This window comes from Falco punctatus (genome assembly GCF_963210335.1).
Source record: "Falco punctatus genome assembly, chromosome: 11".
Classification (NCBI taxonomy): domain Eukaryota; kingdom Metazoa; phylum Chordata; class Aves; order Falconiformes; family Falconidae; genus Falco; species Falco punctatus.
In genome coordinates, this window is record NC_137591.1 from 30,850,517 (window position 1) to 30,872,800 (window position 22,284).

General features: G+C 52.7%; 1 protein-coding gene across 1 annotated transcript in view; it reads right to left on the minus strand.

Moving 5' to 3' along the window:
* The window catches only part of NMNAT2 (nicotinamide nucleotide adenylyltransferase 2), a 33,105-nt gene that overhangs the window by 4,555 nt on the left and 6,266 nt on the right, over positions 1-22,284 (minus strand). The window contains exons 2-10 of the mRNA XM_080407621.1: positions 7,151-7,239; positions 6,351-6,418; positions 5,565-5,643; positions 4,366-4,495; positions 3,671-3,751; positions 3,512-3,556; positions 2,115-2,191; positions 432-533; positions 120-187 (exon numbers count right to left, since the gene is read on the minus strand). Of these exons, the coding sequence (XP_080263747.1) occupies positions 120-187; positions 432-533; positions 2,115-2,191; positions 3,512-3,556; positions 3,671-3,751; positions 4,366-4,495; positions 5,565-5,643; positions 6,351-6,418; positions 7,151-7,239 (739 nt within the window). The remainder of the gene's footprint in view (positions 1-119; positions 188-431; positions 534-2,114; positions 2,192-3,511; positions 3,557-3,670; positions 3,752-4,365; positions 4,496-5,564; positions 5,644-6,350; positions 6,419-7,150; positions 7,240-22,284) is intronic.

The following is a 22,284-nucleotide window of genomic DNA, read 5'->3' on the forward strand; positions in this document are numbered from 1 at the left end:
GGGGGAGAGAAAGGGGTCAGAGCCTTCCTGGGTGCGTCAGGTGCCCCCGCAAGCAGAGCAGCTGGTTGGGGGGCACCCCTCTCCCGGCTCTGTGGGGGGAGTCCCCCCGCACCACCCACCTGCTTTTGGTGGAGCTGACGACCGACATGGGGTGGTTTGAGTCATCCTTCACCACCAGAATGTTGTTCTGCAGGGGAAGGAGGAAGCGAGGAGTGAAGGGCCAGCCTGAACGTGGGCGTCTGCCCTGCCAGCCTCCCCACCCCGCTGGCCTCGGGGGGCTGCCGTGCAGTCGCCCCGTTGCTTGTCCCACCTAGCAGCTGAGAACATCTGGCCTTGAGGTGTTCTGTGCCCTGCGGCAGGAGCACTGCCCTGCGTAAGGAGGGGCTGCAGGTCCCTTTGCAGCCTTCCCGGCCATGCTGGCACCCACTTACTTTGTACTTGCGGAGTATGGAGGAGTGGTTCATGATCCGGTCAGGGTCTGCTCCATCCCGAGGCACCACCACGATCCCAAACTCCCCAACAATCACCTCCATCTAGGAAAATCCAAAGTGGAGAGAGCTTTACAACCACCCCACGCAAAACCTGCCACTGTCCACCAGCTCCCCTGCACCAGAAGAGCTGGGCCATGGTTTGGGATGAGATAGAAAGTGAATCTGAGGCTATCACAACTGCCTTTGGCAGAAACTTGGGACCATCATGGCATGGCGAGTGGTCTGCAGGGGATGAAATCAAGAGGCCCAGGGTCAGGTACTGTTACTAGATGTTGAGGTTAGGCTTTAGGGAGGGCTTGCAGCAGAAGGAGAGTGACAGTAGAAGAGGTTGCCCAGAGAGGACATGACTTCTGCTTTGCTGGAAGGCTTTGTGAGCAGGATGGACATGTTGGTCCTGAGAGAGGTCTTGAAGGGGGGTTCTTCCAAGGCTGTTTGCACCAAGGCTGGTGGCCATATTTTCTGCTCCCGTTTGTGTTGGGCGAGACAAACCAGGCTCATCTGGAAGAGCTCTGGGTCAGCATGTTCAGGCAGCAGGAGCCCGTGAGGTGGTGCTGGTGCAGAATGACTCCGCCGCCTGCACTTTGGTGTCCAGTTTTTGTATCCTTTGTGCTGTTTTTTGCATCAGGACTTGCCTCATCTCCAACTTTGCAGCCCTTCAGAGAAGATATCTGCCAGCTCATTGTTTTAAAAACCTTGGGACTTGAAGATGCGGTAACTGATTTTAGAATTGGTTGAGAGGCTCAACCTCAACCGGGAGGAGCGGGGAGGTTGTGTTGGCTGGCCGATTTCAGTGAAGAGCCAGGTGAGGTCCCATACCCAGCACTAGTCTGGCTGCCAGGAGCAGCATGTGGGTTGGTAACCCAGTTCTTCTCTAGTGCTGGTGTCTTTCCAGGAAAGTATGGCTTCTTCAGGCAGGGACTGTGGTGTTCAAGGTGTCCTGCTGCAATGCTTTGCTGGTGGGGGGTGGGGGCACAGAGAAGTGGGCAGTGGGTTTCATCCCTTTGAGCTGAGGCAGTGAAGATGCTGAGATGGGCTGGGATGGGTTTACTTCTCGATCTTTGTAAAGATGGGTACTTGGGTATCCCACGTTGCAGAAAAAGCCATTTATTAAGTGAAAGCTGTTGTTTTGGCTGTAAACATGTTTAATTTCTAACATCTGGCCAACTTTTGTAAATCCCTTATTTCCTACCTCCACACCTCACTCTGCTGGGACTGGCATCTACTTGGTGCTGGCTCCTTCCAAGGGGCAAGGAGTGGGAGCGAAGCCTTTGGAGATCCCTTGGAAGGGGTTTACCCTGCACCCCAAGTGACATCCCCTGTGTGAATGGTGAGTGGGAGCAGGGCTTTAGGTCTGTGGAAGGGGAGGCAGGGTAGGGCTGGTGACCCCGAAGCAGAAGACCCTGTCTCTCAGGCTGCCTGTGTGTAGGAGAGGGGAGGGTCAGGGCTGGGATGGGGGAGGCAGTGGGGATGGTGGGGATAGCTCCTGCCATGCCAGGGGACCTGGGCAGCTCCCAGGAGTGCTGGGTGTGGGAAGCAGAGGAGGAGGAGGAGGAGGAGGAGGAGGATGAGGAAGGGAGCCAGGGAAAGAGAAGCACGGAGGGGTGCCCAGTGGTGGTGACTCACATCTGCCTCGTTCCAGAGACCAGGGATGCAGAAGGATTCCAGCAGGTCGCTGCCACAGAGCAGTAGGATGCGAAGCTCTGAAGAAAAGAAGAGGAGAAGCTCAGACGTAGGAGCAAACAGGGCTGAGCAGGCACTGCCGCTCCCACCACCCCATTGCACTGCTCGGGGGCACCTTCTTCTGCACAGACCTCCCCTGCCAAAACAAGTCCTGCTAAAGATGCTGTGGTCCTTCCCACATCCCTGCAGGTGCCAAACTTCAAACACCCCCCACCCTAATTTACTTCAGCTCCTCTCCCATGCTGCTGAGTTGCTGTCAGCATTGCTAAGTGCTGGTGAACTGCGGCTGTGGTCCAGCCCTGGAGGTGGGGTATCCCTGGGAAAGGGAGTCATTTCTCTGTGCTGTGGGCACCCACCACCACTTTGTGATCTGCTGCAGAGGCTCCGGCCACAGGGTGATGGGGAGAGCCCAGGAGACTGCCCAAAGCCCTGGGCATGGCTGTGTTTGCATTAGTAAAGCTAGTGGTGAAGCACTGGAGGTTTTCCTTGTTTATCTTGAAGGATTTCCATGTCCTCCCTTTCTCTCCCCAGACTGGGACTGGTGCTTGCTGACAGCTTGCTTTGAGGGTTGGCTTTGCTGTTCAGTGAGAAAGTTGTGCTGTGGGGAGGAGCTTTCTTCTCTGATGGGCCTGTGATGATTAATTTATTTGCACAACCACTGGAGGAAAGCCATAAACCTGCCCAGAGTGGGGGGAAGAGGCAGCTGCATGGGAAGATGCTTCCCTGTGTGGCACTTCTAGGTGGCCAAAGCCTTTGCGCTCTTCGTGGTGCTGGTGCTAGGACGGGTATTGTGCTAGGCTGTGTGTGAGCTAGCCCATGAAACAGGTCCTAAAATCACCAGCAAGCTCCCCATGCAGAGCCCTGGGTGATGTACAGTGGTGCCCAGTGCATGGCAGCCTGGTGGGTCTACAGCCCCTAAAGGGCTTTAGGGAAAGAGGCACCATGGCTGGTCGGGCAGCTGAAATCCCTCCTGCTGCCACATGCAAAGCTCTGCAGGGCTCCAGGCACCGCAAGGATGTGCCCTTCACCATGGGAGGGCAAGTTTGATGGCACGTGGGGGCAACTTTCAAGGCATGATGCCATGGCAGGTCCATGCCAGTGCTGGGAGCCAGGTCCCCATTGCTCGCTCCCTTATTTCAGGCTGCTTGCCTGCCAATGGGAATGGGCTCAGGCCAGTTTTGCACTGGTCCTGTTTCACCCCTGAGCCCTGATAGCTGGCACCAGGGCGAGATGATCCAGCATCCTTCGCTCACCACTGGGTCTGTCATGTAGCTGCTCCCGAGCCACGTGGCACTAGCCCAGAGGAGCTGGAGTGACGTGGAGGGAGGCTGCGTACTTACCTATCTCCTCATATCTCATCACCGTTCCCAAGTTGGCATTTTCATCTGGGGAAAAGAAGCAAAAGAGAGGTGATGGTGCCCAGTCTAGAAGAGGGGGCTTTGGAGGAAGGCTGGGGGCTGGAGCTAAAGTGGAGGTGATGGATCTTTCCTCTTACATACCCACGAAGGTGAAGCGCTCCATGGGCGGGCGAACGCAGCAAATCCGGCTCAGGCTTTCTCCCACCTTCCCCAGGATCTTTGCTAAAAGTGAAGAAGGAAATTAATGGGAGAAAAGCTGTGTGACCAAACCACACAAGCACTTCAGCCACCCTGGTCCTGCAAGATACTCCTGAGCCCGGGTGCAGGAACTGCTCTCAGCATCTCCCCACCACCTCCTTCATGGTCTTAACTCCCAAGAGCTCTACGCTGTGCCTTGAAGGAACCAGCTGGACAGCTAAAATCATAGGATGTTCATTTTTATGGGATTTAAGTAACGTCCTCTTTCCTCCCCAGCTGTGTCCTCAGTGTCCCACATCCCATGGAGTATCCAGCCACGTCATTTCTTCTGCCAATTCATCCCTTGCACGAACCACATGGGTACCAGGTAACCTTTTTCTTAGCTGATCTCACTGTATGGACACAACCCAGCTGAAGTCCAGTGAGATGTCACAGCCATTTTGAGCCATTCTTGGCTTATCTTGCTATGCTGGATGCTAACTCCTCCATCACAAACCTACCCAATCCTGGGCTTGGTGCATGGAGCCCAATGATCCAAAAATAAGGTGATGGAGCACTGTTCCTAGTGCTCAGCAGCCCTGCTGGGAGGTGAGGGGTTGGGTGCTCATCTCCCTCTTCCCTACCCCGCTGCCACCTACCCGCGGTGGGCTTGTTGGAGACGTTGTTGTTGTTCTGGTAGATAGTCTGCGAGGACTCGTTCTGGGGCTGGCCGATCACGGGGGTGATGGAGGGCGTGTTGACGTTGGAGAGAATGCAGCCAGTCACTCTCTGCAATGAGGGAGAGATGTAGCCTTCACCCCAGCTACCCCCCAAACTCTTTATGACCCCCGTATCAAGCCTGGGCACCCCAGGGTGAAGGTCAGCTTTAGTGACAGGTACACCCAAGCTCATTTGGGCCGGGGGCTAGCAGGACCCTGCAGATAATGACTTGCAATTAAGGCTGGGGATGGTGGGATTAACTTTTTGCGTGGACTCATGGGGCTGGCAAGGCTGGAGCCACGCTGCCTGCAGGCAGGCACCGTTCTGATGAATAAATAAAACCACAGTGGCTGATGAATCAGCGGGCAAAGCCAGTGGCTTATTACCTCAGGAGCACATGTACCCTCTTCTCCTCTACCAGCCCCTGCAGGAGAAGGAAGGCATCTCCAGGGGCTCCCTGGCTTCAACACCACGGTCCCTGGATGCACTGGACACCCCACCGGGCTGGGTAACGCTGCTGCTGCGCCTCTGCTCCGGGCTGCCCGTGAGTTTGCGTGATGCTGTTCTCCCCATTTCCCCTCCTTGGCTTGCTCGCTATGCCTGGCGCTGGCAGCAGCCCTGCCCTCCCTGTCCCTGCCATCACCTGAGTGTAGTCACGTTCCTCCCTGGCTCTCAGGCCTGCCTGGGCTTTGGGGGAACTTTTCCTCCTGGGTTTTGTGCTCCCTGGGGGCTTCCCAGGTGATGAATTTTCCCCCTGAGTTTTGGCTCGGCTGGTGCGCAGGGATGCCTGTTCACCCATCCCTCCCCTCAGGGTGGTGGCCAGCATCAATGAATTTGGCTTATGCCCACCCCTGCAGTTGCCCCTGCTCCCCAGCCCCCAGGTGGGACTGGGACGGCTGCTGGCTCCAACTGGAGGGCTCAACTGGCTTTTACCATCAGGGCAAGGAGCTCAAAGCCACTGTGACAAGGCACCTCGCACCACCTCCAGGTCAGGATTTCAGGCACGTTCCTGCAAGCCTTCTCTCTGGCTGTCCCAGCCGTGCTTTGGCTGTTGATGGCCGTGTGGAGAGCACCCCCAATCTTGCACGCTCCCCACGCCCTCAGCCCGGGTGCACCCATGGCGTGGGGGCTGCCTCACCTTCATCAGGTCGCGGTGGTGCTCCAGCACGCTGCAGGTGGTCTGCCAGGTGTCCTGGTAGCACTCCCAGGGGTCCACCCTGCAGGGAGAACAGCAAGGCAACGGTGTTGGCTGGTGGACACTGCCTGGACCTCCTGGCCATGTTGCCTTCTCCTCAATGGGCCAGCCAGCAGTGCCGCGAGCAGCTACCATCACTCCCTCAGCTCTACCATGGACCATGTTCCTCCTCCAGCCCTTCCATCCAGTTCTCCCTAGTAGTTTTGGCAAGCTGAATGTGTGCCTGGACACCTTTCCACTCTCAGTACCCAACTAACCAGCTCGCATTTAGCTTGGATCTAACTACATGTGTTAACTGTTTCCTGAGGGCAGCCCAGAGATGTTTCTGGTCCCACCTCAGCTGACAGACTCCATGTGGCAATGCTGGGAAGGGGAGAGTCCATGCACAGGTACCGCAGGTGTAGAGAAAGGGAAGGTGCCACGGCACAAGGCTGGGGTGGGCTGGGTGACTTTGAGCTTCACCCAGACACCACAGACTCAGGACAGGGCTTGCAAGACCCCCTATAGCCAAAGGACCCCTCTGAAGGACGGCACAGCATCCCTCATCATGGACTAGGAGAGGAAGGCCTCTGGGTTTTAATCAGGTTTTGGCTGGGAGACGAGAAAGCCTATCCTGGAGCCCTAGCAGCTGGTGGCATCTCCACTCCACATGCAGGACTTTGTCACCACGGCGCCGGGGAAGGGGCAGGGGCTGCGGGTGCCGCAGCGGGTGCGGGCTCCGCCACTCACCTGATCCAGTCGGAGGACTGGACGGCCAGCTGGCACATGGTCAGGCGGTGCCGGCTTGAGACCAGACCCTGCAAGAGGGGGTGATGGAGGAACAGTTATGGGAGGCAAGCACTGTGCCCTGGCCAGCCTGGGCTTGCAGACCCTCCTGGGGCAGAGCATCGGGCTTGCTCAGACGACAGCCCAGAAGGATTCCCTCCTATCCACAAAAATTTTTTTAAGTTCCTGTTTGCTGGAGGGGAAGAGTTCCTGCCTCGCTTCAGCCCTGGTTATAATACTGGTCGGTGAGATTTGCTCAGCACCACCGCGCTCAGCCCTGCACTGCAGCGGGGCCAGACCCGGGGTGGTGGTTTCTTGATGAAATTTCTCCAGCTTTCAGAAGAGGAGGAAACTCTCTCCTAATTTGGATTTTCCCCCACCCCAGAAAGTGCTTTTAAAGGTTCCTGTTTCCATTGTCACCATCCCACAATAAAATTGGCTTTGAAATCATTCAACCAGAAAAAAAACCCAAACAACCAAAGCCCAAAACAACCTAGCAAGATGACCACCATTTTGGGTGAGAATGTTTCTCCTTGCTGTCTAGTACTTTGGCTGGTTGTAGGATCTTCCTACACTTTTTATCTAAGAGTGAGTGGTTTCATCCTCTCATCCTCTTAGGGTCTTTCCTATGCTCAGGAGACAACCAGGGCAGAAGAGGTCCAAGAAAGGACCACAGGTACAGGCAGTGCTGCCCAGAGCTCAGCCCTGGCTTCAGAGGTACCATCTCTTGTAGGAGGCAGAAAAGGAACATGGGGACCACTCACCGTTTTCCCGTAGGAGTCATGCACAGGCGAGACAATGCCACCGATGACGATGAAGCGTCCAGTCTTGTGCAGGTAATCCCGGGCTCGCTCTGGAGTAGGAGGGTAAGGAAAAGGGCACAGGGTGATTCAGCTGGACCCACTGAGCCCCTGCAATGCCCTGCTGCTCCCTGTGGAGCAGCTCATCCCAGCTCAGGCAGCGCTGGGTGGGGAAGGAGACCAAGGGAAGGACTAGCTTCATCTTCACTGCCTGTATCACTTGGCGCCATCCTTGGTGATGCTGAGTGTGGACCTTCCTGGGGACCCCAAACCTTGCAGGAAGGAGGATTTGGTGGAAGAAGACAGGTCTTTAGCAAAAGCTAAATCACATTCAGACCCCACATCACCTTGAACCACCTCGCCAGGGCATCAGAGGGGCAGCCAAGAGCCTGCACCACTGACGGGAGCTGCTCAGCAGAGATGGGCTCTTTCTGCAGCACTGGAGGAGCCAGATCGAGCTCACGAGGTGATGCGTGAAGCTGGTTCACTCACTGCCTGCAGACACATCCTTTTCTTTCTATTTTTCTTTGCCCATAAACTATACATCCACCCTTTCTCTCCCCAGGACTTCTCCCTTCCTTGCCTACTATGATTTGCTGCTGACTACCAGGCAAAAGATTTCTTAGCAGATGGAAGATGACCGAGAGATCTCCTAACCTCGAGCTGACAAAGACCCCTTAGATGTGGGCAAGATCAAAACCCCCAGGATAATAACAAATCCCACCGCCTCACCCGCTGCTGGGCTGCAGGGACAACACTGTGGTTTTGTGAGCTGAAAACTTTTGCTAGCCCATGTGTCGGCAGCCAGCTGTGCCTCCCTGCAGGAGGAGATCAGTATAGACTGGGGGGGATGGATGGATGGATGGATGGATGGATGGATGGATGGATGGATGGAGAGCAGCCCTGCCAAGAAGGGGACACTGCTGGGTGACAAACGACATGAGCCAGCACTGTGCGCTTACAGCCCAGCAAACCAGCCGTGCCCTGGGTGCATCCCAGCAGCGTGGCCAGCAGCCTGGGGAGGGGGTGCCCCCCCTCTGCTCCGCTCTGGTGAGACCCCCCTGGAGCCCTGGGTCCCCAGTACCCGCCAGCCATGGAGCTGCTGGAGCGGGCCCAGAGGCAGCCGTGGGGACGGTGGGAGGGCTGGAGCCCCTCTGCTGTGGGGACGGGCTGGGAGAGCTGGGGTGGCTCAGCCTGGGGGAGGGAGGGCTCCGGGAGACCTTGCTCTGGCCTCCCGATACATTAAGGGGGCTTATAAGAAACATGCAGGTTTTTTTAGCAACCCCTGTAGTGACAGGGCAAGGGACAACAGTTTAAAAATAAAAGAAAGTAGATCTAGGGTAAATATAAGGAAGATTTTTTTTTCTTTTTTACAGTGGTAGTGGGACACTAGAATACCTTGCCCAGAGAAGTTGTGGATATCCCACTACTTGGAATATTGAAGGTCAGGTTGGATGGGGCTTTGAGCAACCTGATGAAAGATGTCCCTGTTGGTTGACCGCCTAAATAAGAATTGCTGTCATGTACAGGGCTGCAGGCATGGGTCCTTAGCACAGATGGATCCCTGCCGCTCTCACCACAAGACCCACACTTCATGTGCCGTTGTTTTGGAAATGCTGAAGAGTTCGCCAGGAGCTGCACACCACCAGGACCAAGACCCTCGTCCCTATCTGCTCCTCTCTGCTGGAAAGTGCTGGGATGCTGCAGGTGAGTTCACCACCTCTGAGCTCTAACCCTGCTTGCTCCAACCGTTGCTTGTACCCTGCTTGCTCGCTCCCTGCTCGCTCCCTGCTTGATCCAACTCACAGACAGCAGCTGCTGGGAGCTGCGGGATGAAGCCTTGGCAGAGGAGAGGGAATGTTGGTCTGAGAGCATGTCATCACAGTGGGACAGGGAAGAGCCCTTCCTGCATGCACTGGGGGGAGTGGGGGGCTCCAATGCCCTGTGTATGGGCTCCTGGGGTCTGCCCAGCATGGTCTCAGACAGACGGATGGAGCTGCCCAGCTGGGGAACAGCAGCCCCACTGCAAGAGCAATGCAGGGTCGGTCACAGCATGGTCCCCCACGGTGGCCAGCTGACCCCCAGGTTCTTGCTTCTGACGTTTTTCTCTTCTTTCTCTGGGATGGCCCTGATGCAGCCCCCTACCCTGCTTCCCCCCCTGCCTGTTGGCAGAGCTGCCTCAGGCTTTGGGCAATAGTGGTTATGTTCTCCCCTTCTAGAAACCTCTTTGCCAATGCCTCGCGGGGTTGTACCCACCTTCATCATGGCTCTGCCGCAGCGATGCTGTTACTTGCAGATGCACCTTCAGCCCTTTCTCCCTCAAATCCTCACCACTCCCCCGACACGCGCTGTTGAATGTCACCTGAGACATCCCTGGGGGTTCCCTTGGGTCCCCTTCCCATGGCACCCATCACCTGCAGCCCAGCTGGTTCCTCAGCAGCCGAAGGGCTCTTTACACCCCCCCTACCTGTTCAACACCACGTGCTGCCTGTGTCCCACCACTGCCAAGAGACAAGCCTGATGCACAGGCTCAGGCTGGTATTTCTAAATGGTGACATTTGAGGATAAAAATGCTGGTGAGGAGTTGTTAATCTGCCGTAGGCTCCTATGGCATATCCAGCCTCCCTCCTCCTGCCCCAGAGCACACGCTTTCGTGCCCCGATGGTTCTCTGAAGATGCTCTCAGAGAAGCAAAGAAGGGTTCTCACTGATGCCGGAGAGGGAACATCCCACCTTCTCATGCTGCAGCAGTGATACCTCCTGCTCCCCAAGCTTTTGCAGCTGTATAACCCCCTGCTTTACTCGAGCTCTCCCACTGGGTGCATTGCAGCCGCCTGGTCCCTCAGGCCCACCATGCCTGTGCACGAGTATGGCACCGCAGCAGGGTTGCAGCCCAGCAGAAAGTGAGGAGCAACAGGCTGGGGGTGTGAGCGTGGGGCAGGTCGGTGGTGGCGATGGCCACAGCTGGGCTGGCTCTGTCTCTGTCCCAACGTGGGGAGGGTGGTCGAGGAGTGAACAGCGCAGCAGTGCCCACCCCAGCTACTGAGAGAGTAGAAAGAAAAAAATACAGCAACGGCAAAAGCAAAAAGGGAAATGAGATTGATGAGTCATTAGAAAGTGCCTCTTTGGGTTTTTTTTGGTTGGTTTTTTTTTTTGCAAGTGGAGCATCTGGAAAATATTTTGCCTTTGCAAAGAAAGCAAGCATTTCTGAAGCTGAGGTGAGTCCGGGATCCATCAGCCATCCCGAGATGTCCCTGCGCATCATACCTTGCAGGAGCCCGTTCCAGCCGCCAGTGTTCGCCCAGGGGACCGGGAGCAGCCCTGCCTGAAGGGCTGGTGCCCGCCTGTGTGCCAGCAGCTGGGAGAGGGTGGCAGGGAGCCTTCCCCCCCCCTGCCACCTGCACCCAGCCCCAGCTGGCACCTCCTAAAGCTGATGCAAAGCTCTTCAGCCTGTGTGGGATGGCTCCTGCTTCCCTCGGCGGTATAGCTGTGGTAGTCCTTGGGAATAAGCAGCATGGCTCGCTCCTGCTGTCTGGGGAGATGCTTCCCCATCCCGGCTGCTCAATGTGGCACTGGTTGTTGGGGCAGGGGACACAGCCTACAAACCCATCTTTGCCAAAGCAGCCACGTTCCTGTTTCCCTTCCAAAACAAACTTTCCCAACGAGAAATAGGAAAAAAGAGGGGAAAGAGAACAGCCAGTGTTTGCCATGTGCCCAAGCACAGTCCAGTGGCCACAAAGAGGAACCATGAGCACACTGGGGATCCTGCTACATCTTCTGGAGCTGTTGAGCTGAACTGGGGCTCCTGGCCTCCTAATGGCAGCAGAAAGACCTTGTTGTCCTGCTGCTGGTTGAAAATTAACCACTGGCTTGTTACTGCCTGCTAGTGCCATGAGGGTGACGCCAGCTGGGTTCAAGCACGTACAAGTGGCAGCTGAGCCCTGGGCTACAGCTCAGCATGATGGGCAGATGAGAGCATAGCCTGGCAGGACCAGTTGTGGGGAAAGGGGCTTTTCCATGGGTACATCGATGGGTACGTTTTCCCTGCACGTTTCCTGGTCAAATTATTGTCTCAGGGTGGTGTGGATGGGGTTGTGCTGTTTTAGAAAGGACTGTTGTCCCAGTGGTGCATCTTTGCAGCTCCCATGCCCTTGTTCCTGCTTTGCTTCGGGACAAAAAATTAGCTTTGAAATTATTTCAGAGCTCCCTTGCAACAGCTTGGGATGGATGGGGAGCACTCATACATCGAGGGAGGCGAGAGGGGCTGAGCAGGGCAGGGAGGTAGGCATGTCGGTGAAGAACTGCTGCAGTGAAATGATTTTTTCCCCCTCCAATTTCTAAAATTTCTACCAGGGAATATTGTTCAGCTATTGGGTTGATGAAAAGTCAATTAAGGTACTATAATTGCCATGGATTGTTTCCTCACCTGCCAAGAGTGTTGAGCAGCCCCAGGCCCCCGTGACAGCCTGTGGGAGATCCGCCAGCATCAATAAAACCTTTTCCTCAGACTCACCTGAAATCCTTTCCCTGGCTCTCTTCCCAGCTCTGGTGCTCTGGGCGTGCCAGCACCCAGGGAGAGGAAAATGGGCTTCAATCATTTGCTTGGTGCAGGGAGTAAAATTCAACTGCCTGAATTAGATGTACTGAAAGTTTCCCTCCCTGCCCTCAAAATCCTGAGCTCAGAGGGGTTAACACCAGCAAGTTCATTCAAACTGTATTTTTTGCTAGCTATCCGCCTGCTGGGAGCATCTCCATCTGCCAGTGGGTTTGCTGGGGTGGTGAGGGGACCGGACCCAGCCCTGTGCATGACCATGGCTATCTGTGCACCAGGGGACACCCAGCAAAGCACCCTATAGGGGAGCATGCACAGAAAAATGCAATATTCTTGTTTTTTTTTCCATGGGCAGCAGGGTTTGAGGTTGAAGGTGCATAGTAAATAAAAGCACCAAACTCTGTGGGTGGTGGGGTTCCCTTCACAGCCTGCCATGACAGCCCTCCCTAATCCCACGCCCAGAAAGCCAAATGTGCAAAAATTTCCTCTTTCTTCTCCATTCTGAGTTTTAAAAAGAGGAATCAGTGGGTGCCAGCAGCACTTCTCCCTCTCCTGTCCTGCACTTGCCTGTATAAATGCTACTGGGTTTCCCACTGGTGCTTTCAAGGCTAATCAAGAGGGAGAGAAAAAAAGTGCCTTTTTTTTCTGATTCTGCTTTTTGGGGAATCTTTCACACAAACCCTGTCCTGGGACCTCTTCTAGATAAATTCTAGAAAGATGAAGACTGCATAGCATATAAGTTACAGACAACAGCATCAAGACACTTTTATAGCAAAAAAAAAAAAAAAAAAAAAAAAGAATTGAGCCATGATGTTGGAAGATAAATTAAAAGGGCTGAAGAAGTGGTTTTGGATGAGCCTAGGAGCAGAGAAGTCTGCAGGAAAGCTATCCTGACCTCCTTGGAAGCATGCACAAGTAGACAGCTGAAACGCTCAGAGCCGATTGCTGCCAGGCAGGGACAAATCTAGGCAAGATTTTTGGAAAAGCCAAAGCAGAGCATCCCCGATGCATGCTGCCATGCAGGAGAGCTGGGGCTTTCAGTGTGCAGAGGAGCCAAGATCGATGGAGCCGCATTTACCTTTACATTGTAATGCTATTTAAAATGGAAATTAAAATGAAAAGGAAATTCCCTAACAAAAAAGTTGCCATCAAGTTTTAAATGAACACATCCTCTCGTTATTCCCTGCTTTGCCCCTACTTGATTTTCCTTGCCAGAAGGAGATTAAAAACACTGATCCATTCATCCCCACACCTTTCTCCTTTGCATACAGCACCTTTATAAAGCTCGCTCTGAAGAGAGGCTGAACTCCTTGCACGTAACCTCTGCTTCAGGGTGGCTGATGGTATTAATTTACCTTGATTTTTGGTGGCAAAAGCCAGAGATTTTGCCTGGCCATCAGTTTATCAAGATCTGTATTTAAATAGCCGGGTGCCAAGCCTGTATCTTCAGGGGATGTGATCTGCGCTAGAGGCGCAACATCTCAGCTCTGGCTCCTGGGAGCTCACGCCAAGTCCTCACCACCTACCTTAATAAAACACCTTTTCCTGCAGAAAACAGTTCATCTCCTCCAAACACATGCAAAGTATTGGAAATCGAAACAAATTAATGTAATTCTGGAGGTGGAAAACATATTTGCCTGTTTCTACAGCAAGGCCAACAGCTTCAGCGGGACAGATCCTATGGGATGCTGGTGCCTCGCAGTGCTCATGGAGGGGTGTGCTGCTGGGAGGAGATGGGTGCTGCTGCTCTCTGAGTCACCCTCAAAACTGTTCATTTGGTTTTTAATCTGCACAATGATACTTAGAGAAACCTGTAAAAATGATGCTGCTCTCCAAAATACATACATAAAAGTTGGGATCTGCATTTTCCAGAGTGTGTTGTCTACCTTAGAAATACCAAACAGAAATAAATGTGCATGGGAAAAAAATAAATATTTATTGACTATTGAATCTCTGCAAGGCAAGTATTTGGGCGAACACACAGGCTATGAAGCAGCAGTATGGTATAGCAGAGGGCTGAGCTGGGAATGGGAAGACGTGCCTCCTGGTCCTGCCTTGTCTACAACTTGCAGAACATCTCTTTGCGTCCCAAACTAGTCCGTTCTCACTTGTTTTGGGGGCAGAGCACGTCCATTTGCAGGGCTGTGTCCATCAGGTGGCTCTGCCTGCTTGCTCGCAGCTTGGCTGGCTCGCTGGTTGGTGTAACTGTCAGCTAAGCCAGACCTTCACAGCCATCCACTTCAAAGCAAAAGCCTTTAAAAAGATTGCATTTTCTGAAATGCCATCTCAAGTCTTGCTTGGGGAGGAGCTGTGGGGGGTAGTGGGAGGCCACTAGTGGGGCCAGCACCACGGCAAGGGCGGCCACCCTCACTGCATGGTGGCAGAGGATTCGGAGCCAGTGGCACCGTGGCTTTGGGGTGGCACAAGATTGCAGGGCAAACTTGCAGCATCCAGATGTGTCCGCACTGCAATCATGATGCTGCATTTAAAGCTTCAGTACTTATATATTTTTTAAAAAAATATTTTTAACAGGTTGAATCTTCTTAGACTGACATGCTCTTCAGTGGCTAAATGGAGAGGGCAATAGGCAGCCGTAGCCGAGCCTGTCTGAATGCATTAGCTCATAGAGCCTGGAGCCTCATCCTCTGTACAAGGTAAGAGAAAATTGCTTTAGCTCTCGTAAGAGACACCAGGGAAGTTGGTTGTTCATTCCCCACCCCAGGCTGAGGCCACAGTGCCTCCTGCCACCGCATCTGCTCCTGGCACATGCAGGAGGAGGTGTGGGTCTCAGCATCTTGAAATGATGGGCAATCAGTAACGTGGCTCCATGTGAGAAGCCACTAGGAGTTGGGCAGCCAGGGTAAGGAGATGGGATGGAGGTCATGGCTGGCACAGAAAGGGCAAAAAGGGTGAGTCTCCTGCTGTCCTTGGGTGTCTTGCTGCCTTTGGGTCTTCCGAAATGAAGAAAGTAGGGCTGTGCATGGCATGAGGGTCCACACTCAAGCACTGCACTTGTTGTTCTTCTGGGTTTCTGGAAATGGGTGGGTCGTTTCTTGGAACTGCTGTGGCTGCTCTGATGTTGTGGTGCTTCCTCCAAACCCCCAGGTCCATGTTCCCAGAAAAGACCTTTTTAAATAAAATTTGTTGCATCTTTCATGCAAAATACGCTACTTGTGGAGACCAGCTTCATGCTTTCCCTGCAGACGTCACTGATGCCAAAGACACTGAAGCAGCTTTGTATTTCTCTTCTCATCCATATTCCTTACAGTCAGCCGTCTGGGCAGCTCCCAACATTTCTTCCCTGCTTGTACAAAGATTCCTGCCTGGGAAAGACTAGGTTTTGGTCTAAAAGCCATCCATCTGGGGAGGCTTGCTCCTGCTTCTCAGCTGGTGTGTTGGGTTTCTGGCCTGGCTGTTGTCGTTGAGCTCACCCTTCTGTCACGGCTTCCCAGCCTGTTCCTTGCCTGTTGAATACCTGTGATGTCCAAGAGACCACACCAGACCCCAGAAAACACCCTCTGGTATTTTCATTCTCTAGAAGCACTTCATAGCCTGCAATACCAATGCAAGGATGTTGGGTTGGAAGAGAAAAGCTCTTTTCTTTTCCGGTATAAATTGTCATTAATGCTCCAGACAGTCTTGCATGGCTTTTAAACCCTGACAGAAATAAACTGCCAGTGATGGCCCCTGCCAAGAGGTGCATTAGCCCACCGGCAGCGTGCTTTTGCAGCAGAGAGCTTTCAGCCGCGGCTCCCAGCTCCACGCCTCCCGGCTCGTGGTTGGGCTTAGTCTTGCTATGTTGGGGAAGGAAGGGACAGGGGTGACACTAGGACCCTTCCCAAGCACTGGTGACATCTCCCTGCTGCCCCAGCCCAGCTTTGCTTACCTCCCCTGCAGAAATATTTTCGGGTCTACCACTTTTCTGCAAGGTGACGGTGGGGAAAGAGCAATCAGAGATACGGTCCAGGGCTACAAAAACATAAGTGATGATTTTGCCCAGATTGAATGAAAAAAGAACATCCTGCTTCCCCAATAGGAAATCAGTGCTTATTTAAGAGATGTTTCTTTTTGGCGGTTCTCACTGAGTATATTTAATCATGACGTTTCGGTTCCCTTGGCACTGCTCCATCACCTAAATTGATGTTAATGAAATCAAATATTCCTTGTGTTCAATTTTTCAAGGTGTAATTTCAAATTCTATTTACTTTGCCTTTGTACTTCTTTCATCCACACCCCTAAGACTTCCTTTTTTTTTTTTTTTTTTTTTACGCTGCTGGCCAGCTCTGATTTATGCCCTTCTCACCACGGGGAACTGAAGCCGCAGACCGTTCCTGCTCCGCACCAGCCCTCTGAAAACACACAGGAGGTAGCAGGGAGGCAAGAAAGTTTTGCACAGTCTTAATTGCTCTTCCCCGAGAGCCAGAGCAGAGGAGGGTGCACAGCCACGAGTGATGAAGGCGGCAAAACCATTTCCCAGCTGTCTCATTTTCATCTCGAGCAATTTGGCCTCCAACATCCTTGGGTGGGAGGCGGGAGGCAGCCATGAGGTGCCGAGGGCAAGGCAGGCGCTTTCTCACTGTCTAAAATACCTTCTTCTGCAGGGGAGAGTGACCCAGATACGCCAGCACACTTTGCTTTATTCTCAAGCTAGCGGCACTTGCAGGACCTAAATATTGCTTCCTACCCCGAGCTCAACTCGGGCAAGGAGCCAGCAGTTTTTCTCAGTCTAATTGAGTGGTGCGTGTGTATATATTTATATATATATTAAAAAAAAAAAAAAAAAAAAAAAAAAAAAAAAACCAACAACAACAAAAAAAAAAAACCCAACAAAATGAAAAACCAACTTGGAATGCCAAATCAGGGATGTACTCATCAGAGATGTACTAATCTCAAATCCCAGCTCTCCCGCCTGCCTCAGGGCCACTTTCTCTGCCCCCTCCTGTGTCTTTGCCCACCCACCACCTACAGCCGCCCCTTGGTTGGAGCTGGAGTAACCACTGGCACACTCATTCCTTGGACTTCCTGGAGGGACGAGGTGATGTTTCTTTTAGGAGACCAAGCCCTGACTGCTCTTCAAGGGACGTTTCTTTTTTGGGAAGAAGCAGGAAGAGGAGCAGAGAGTAATTCTTCATCATGGGGTTGACCCTTCCCCAGGCAAGTGCAGGGAGATCCCAGTGTGTCCCACTGACCCAAACAGCTTGTCCTGCCTCGAGCTCAGTGCCTTTTAGATGATCTCAGTCAGATTCCCAGGAGACTTTTGGTTGGTAGAAAAATCCCATTAAGCCCCCTAATGCTTAATGATTTTCATCTCTGAGCTAATTTGCTGTTACATGTTTTTCCCCCCACCCCGTTAGTCCATAGCTGCACCCAGGCATTGTAGAAGTAACAGATTTGGAAGGGGCTTCCATGCTAAATGGCTTCACTCATTGCTGCACATTTGTTTTAACAGCTTTTCTTAGGTACAACAAAGCATCGGCCACCAAATACCTCAAAACTCGTGGGTGGATGCAGATACTATGGAAGGCCCCAGAGAAGTGATGCTGCAGCACCTGACCCTCCTACCTGCCAGCCCACCGAGGTCCCCCACCAGTGTCCAGCTCCGAGAGCTGCCCGAGTGATGACTAACAAGACTCATGCTATCACCATCTGTTGACCACTCATGGCTTCATGACAGAAAAGAGGAATGAGATGTTTAAAACAAACCAAAAAAAAGGTTGAAGACTGAGTCACAGTGAGCTGACCTAGAAATAGCAGAGCATTTGCTGGAGACCCAACAAGATGGGGCCTGGTCAGGGCACCTGGCTGGTCTCAGGTGATCTGGGTTTCTTAAATGAAGCTGGGGAGGAACAGGCTGTTTGATATTGTTGAAATTGAAGTTTAAATTGAAGGCATCATCCTGTTTTCCCCTCTTCTTTCAGCACTGAAGTACTGCAAGGGGTCAGTGGGTGTGAGAAGGCATGCAGAAGCCCAGCAAGAAACTCTCCAGCTCCCAGAGCTTAAGAAGAAGCATCTGAGGAAGAGCCTGGCAAAACAACACAGGCTGAAGTGCTTTTCCCTCCTAGAGCATCCCACCTGGCTGTGTTGAAGCAGGTGGGAGCAGGCAATGACCATCAGGTGAGCACCATAAGGACAAGTACAAGGAGATGCTTCTTGAGTTGAAGTTGCCACCAGCTCCTCTAGGTAGGGACTGGACCTACTTTTCTGTCAGGCAGGTGATTAGCACCGCGCTGTCACTCTCACTACTGCTAAGGAGAAGCAATATCATTTATTGCCCAGAGATTCCCATCCTGGTACCACAGGGTGAGGAGGAACATGCTCAGCACCTTGCTGGGTCTCACCTGAAGGCTAGGCAGCTGAGTTCTGCCAAGGTGGACCATCCTCCGCTTGGTATCTGACATCTAGAGCTGCTGCTTGGGCATCTTAGAGGTCCTGAGGCTGGCCAGGTGAGGGTCAGCATTTAACCTGGTAAAAGCAACTCTTAGCAGGTAAAAATGGATGAAGAAGATGACTTCACCCAAAGGATGTTTTCTGAGCTCCCTGCTGCAGGACATCACTGAAACGCCCTGCTTAGAAGGCTTTGGAAAAGGATTACGCGTCTCTAGGTAAGATGAGTGCCTGTACACACAGTGTTGAAGTGAAATGGGAGAGGTCACTACCTTTCCCTGGCTGCTGCAGTTGCTGGCTGCCCCCTAAGTCAGCAAGGGCCGTGCATGGTGGGGAGGAGAAAATTTTCCTCTTCTGCAGTATTTTCGTTGGGTTTTAGAGGCAAATGTACCAAAATGTGCATTTGCCCGCGCTCAGTGTAAAACGCTCCTCTGAGCACCAGGCTTTATCTAAGTACAAACCAGGGGAGTGAACGTCACCGCAGCTGGACTGGGCAGAAAGCAGTTAGTGTGGGTTTGGCTGAAATCTGTCTCTCCTAGGGGTTTTTTAAGGGTAACAGCTCTCCAGCTGGTGTAAAGCGATGTAAACTCAATGCCCAAGGTAAAGTGGCATCTATTTGCGGCGTGAATCTGGCCTGGAGCTGATGTTCTGTGGCTGTATCTCAGCTTCAATGAGAGTCTAAATATCAGAAGCAAAAATAATTGTTTGGCAAGCAAAGGGGAGGGTATTCCAGATAGCCCCAGCTGCTCTGTTTCAAAATGATTTTTATCACCCTGGGCCCACCGATAGCATCCATCAGGACAAGGGAAGCAGCAAAAGGCACCTGGCGAATACTTTCATTATCCTGCCATGAGTTTGTGTTTTGCTTTCACCAGGATGTGGGTGGCACGTCCGAAGTAGGACAGGCACATCAAAGCTCATCCCTGGAGAGGTCCCAGCCCCCATCTCAGCCAGCCACAGGCTGGGAAATTGATGTCACTTTTTTTTTTTTTTTTTAAACGGAGGGGGGAAAAAAGCCCCAACAGATTTCCACACTTGTTTTCTGCTGCCCTAATTTCCCTGTGCAAGCGCTCCGTTTGTTTTCATTTCCAAGCCGTTGTAGCACATCAAAGGCAGCGCTTTGTACGCCCCGGTGCGTATTGTGCTGCTCCTTTGGGATGACGTGCTGTGGGATCACAGCCTTACTAGCAGCAGAGGATTTACGGTCCCTGATTCCCCACGGAGCAGAGATGGGGAGCGTTTGCCTGGCGGCTTTTTGTTGGTCGTGGGTTGCCTCTATGTGGGGCTGACCCCTGTGCCGTGAGTCTGACCACGGCTTGTCTTTGCTGGCAAAGCATCCAAAGATGCTGACCATGGCAGGGATTTGTGTTGGCTTATCCAAGACTGTGCAGGCAGAAAATATCCCATCTACAGAGATGCAGAAAATCTGGGGGGATGCTGGTGACAACATGGGGTGGCGGAGGCAGCCAGGGTAGGACATTAGTCCCATGGTAACACCAAAGAGTTGTCACGTTCCCATTACCACAGCTGTATCTCACCTGGCTACATGGCTCAGTGGAACCCTCTGCCTTTGCAGATCTATTCCCAAGACTCCATTTCCCCCAAAAGAAGCATCAATGATGTCTTTAAACAAAACAAAGGCACCAGAAGCAAAGCTACGCCTTTCAGCATCCCCAACACAGCTCACAAGATCTCGCTGGGAAAACTGGATTTTCTTAGTTCCTTTGCCAATAAGCCTTAGCAAAATGTGATCTCCTCAGGGAAGGCTTAAGCTCAATTAGGGGCTGTTGGATTTTCAGTGAAAGTAGAAACCTTTGTGGAGCAGGGGCTGAGCAAGTCTGTCCTTGCCTGGCTGAGAGACAGGCTCCCCACCCATCCCATGGGGATCTCCTCTGTGTTGGCTTTCTACTCCACCTCCAGAACAGACTTTTCCCAGTACATCTCCTCCCAGGGAAAGACCTATAGTGGCTCTTGAAAATATATATTTCTAAAGACTCCAGCTTCTTCTTTTTCCCAAAATATGGATTTGGCAGTTTTCTGCTGGTATGACCAAGCTACATCCAGCAGCTCAGGTTTACTGGAGGAAACTAGTTGATGCTGGAAAGGGAGAGCAAAAAAAAACGTGCTCCCAACCTAGCCTGTCTTCTCCAGGTATGACTGCACACCATCAACATGTGCAAGCAATGCTGCTTTTGGGGGGACAAGAGCAGTGCCCTGGCCCTGGTTTGTTTTCAGGGCTGTGATGGGCACTACAGACTTTGCCTGACCTTCTCCACGAAGGGCAATCCAAAATTCCAGCCCTGCTTGGCTGGGCACCAGTGGCACCACACAAACCCTTGGATTCAGGGTTTATAAATGTCAGAGAGGGCACGTTTGTCTCAAAATGCAGAGATGCCCTGGAATTGTCTCCATCTTAGGCTAATTTTTCTGTCTTAGAGGTTGTTGGGTCTTTCCGTAGCTGCTCTGGGCTCCCCTGTCCCAGGTAGATATTAATGCTGGGGTTACTCGTGCTGCACAGTTAACACAACTGGACTGTTTCTGCTTGCCCGTTGCCCCCTGGCCCCAAGTGGTGGGATGTGGTCTTGGCCCCAGCTTCAATGCATCTCTACGCCTTCTTCCTCAGCTCAGGGGACCCCTCGCAGCCCCCCTGCCTTGCTGCCAGAAGGGATTTCAGAGATCAGAGCATGCAGGGGTGAGGATGTCTATTTTGGGCCAGCTGCTGCTCAGATGCACAAAGATCAGCCTAATCACGAGCCGCCCCTACTTGTGTCCCCCATTGCTGCGGTACCTGATGCTAACCCACAGCATGGCAGGGAAAGCCAAGATGTGAGTCCCCCCCATTGCACCAGTAGAGAGGGATTAAGTGACTTGCCCAAGGTCACAGGAAAGATGTGGGCTGCCACTGTTGGGATGTAGCATTCAGCTAATTTATACCCTCGGCATTGCACAGGCTGCTATCAAGATGTATCAGAGAAGACGATGCAGGAGGTGCAAGCATCTTAGCGAGCGCAAACAGTATTTAAATAGAAGCAGAGCCCCTGTTTCTTTCTTGAATGAGGTTGTAGGACTGGATTTCTCACTGCTGGGTTTGTTTATAGTCAGTGGAAGTAGGAGAAGGTACGTGGCGCATTTTGGGAGGTGGCATTGTCATAGAGACAATGTAATGTCTCACAGACAGTAATAAATACTGCTAAATATTTAAGAGCCTATAAATATTTTAAAAGAATCCCTGAGTAGTTATTGATGGAGTTTAATCTGGTGCTTGGGAAAACTCCTCCTCTCCTTGGGTCATAAAAAGGAGATGAGATGCTTGAGATGCAGGAAGCCGGTGATAAAGGCCATGAAAAAAGTCTGTATGGGGTGCAGCGATGGGAATGTGACATTAACTGATCTATAATGGCACCCAAAAGAGCCGTGGGTGCTGCAGTCCTGCTGGCACTGCTCTGTCCTCCCAGCACAGCACCCAAAACCTGCTGTTTCAGCACATTTTGGGCAAGTACTGGGAGTGGAGGTGTCGGTGACTCACCAGCCACAGCACCAGGCTGGGCTGACCGGTTGCCCTGTCTGCCGCCAGGCCAGGCACATCTTGCCCTCCCAGTCCCCTTGTGCCTATGGAAGATTTTGGCTGTTTGCAGAGATTTTGGCAACTTGGGTATCAGTGGAAGCTCCTCTACTGTGCCACAGAGCCCAGCCAGCATTTCAAAAGCTGCCAGGAGGTGAGAACAGATACTACAACTCCCCATGTCCAATACATCACTCGGGGTGTTATAAGTAATGCCTGTCCTGGCTCTGCCCCAGGTCGCATCCTGCCCGCTGCCACTCCACCTGTGCTCCATGAGCCCTGCCGGTGCTAAGCCGTGCTGGGCTCAGCCAGGCCACCTGCCTGCCACCTCCTCCCACAGTCCCATCACCCTCCGCTTGCTCTATCGATCACTCCGGCTAATCACGCATTCAGATTTCAGCCCGGAGATGAAATGGCAACACGAGGCAGCCTTGCAGAGGCCTTAACTTCTCACTCATGTTGCAGGCAGCGGAGGCGAAGCCTCTCTCCAGCTCCTGACGAGCTTTTGCTAGAGGCGGGGTGGGGAGGGAATTTTGCTTCTGGTCATTTGCAGATATATTCGTGTTTAAGCCCAAGGGGAAAGGGTGAGCTGTCATCCTGC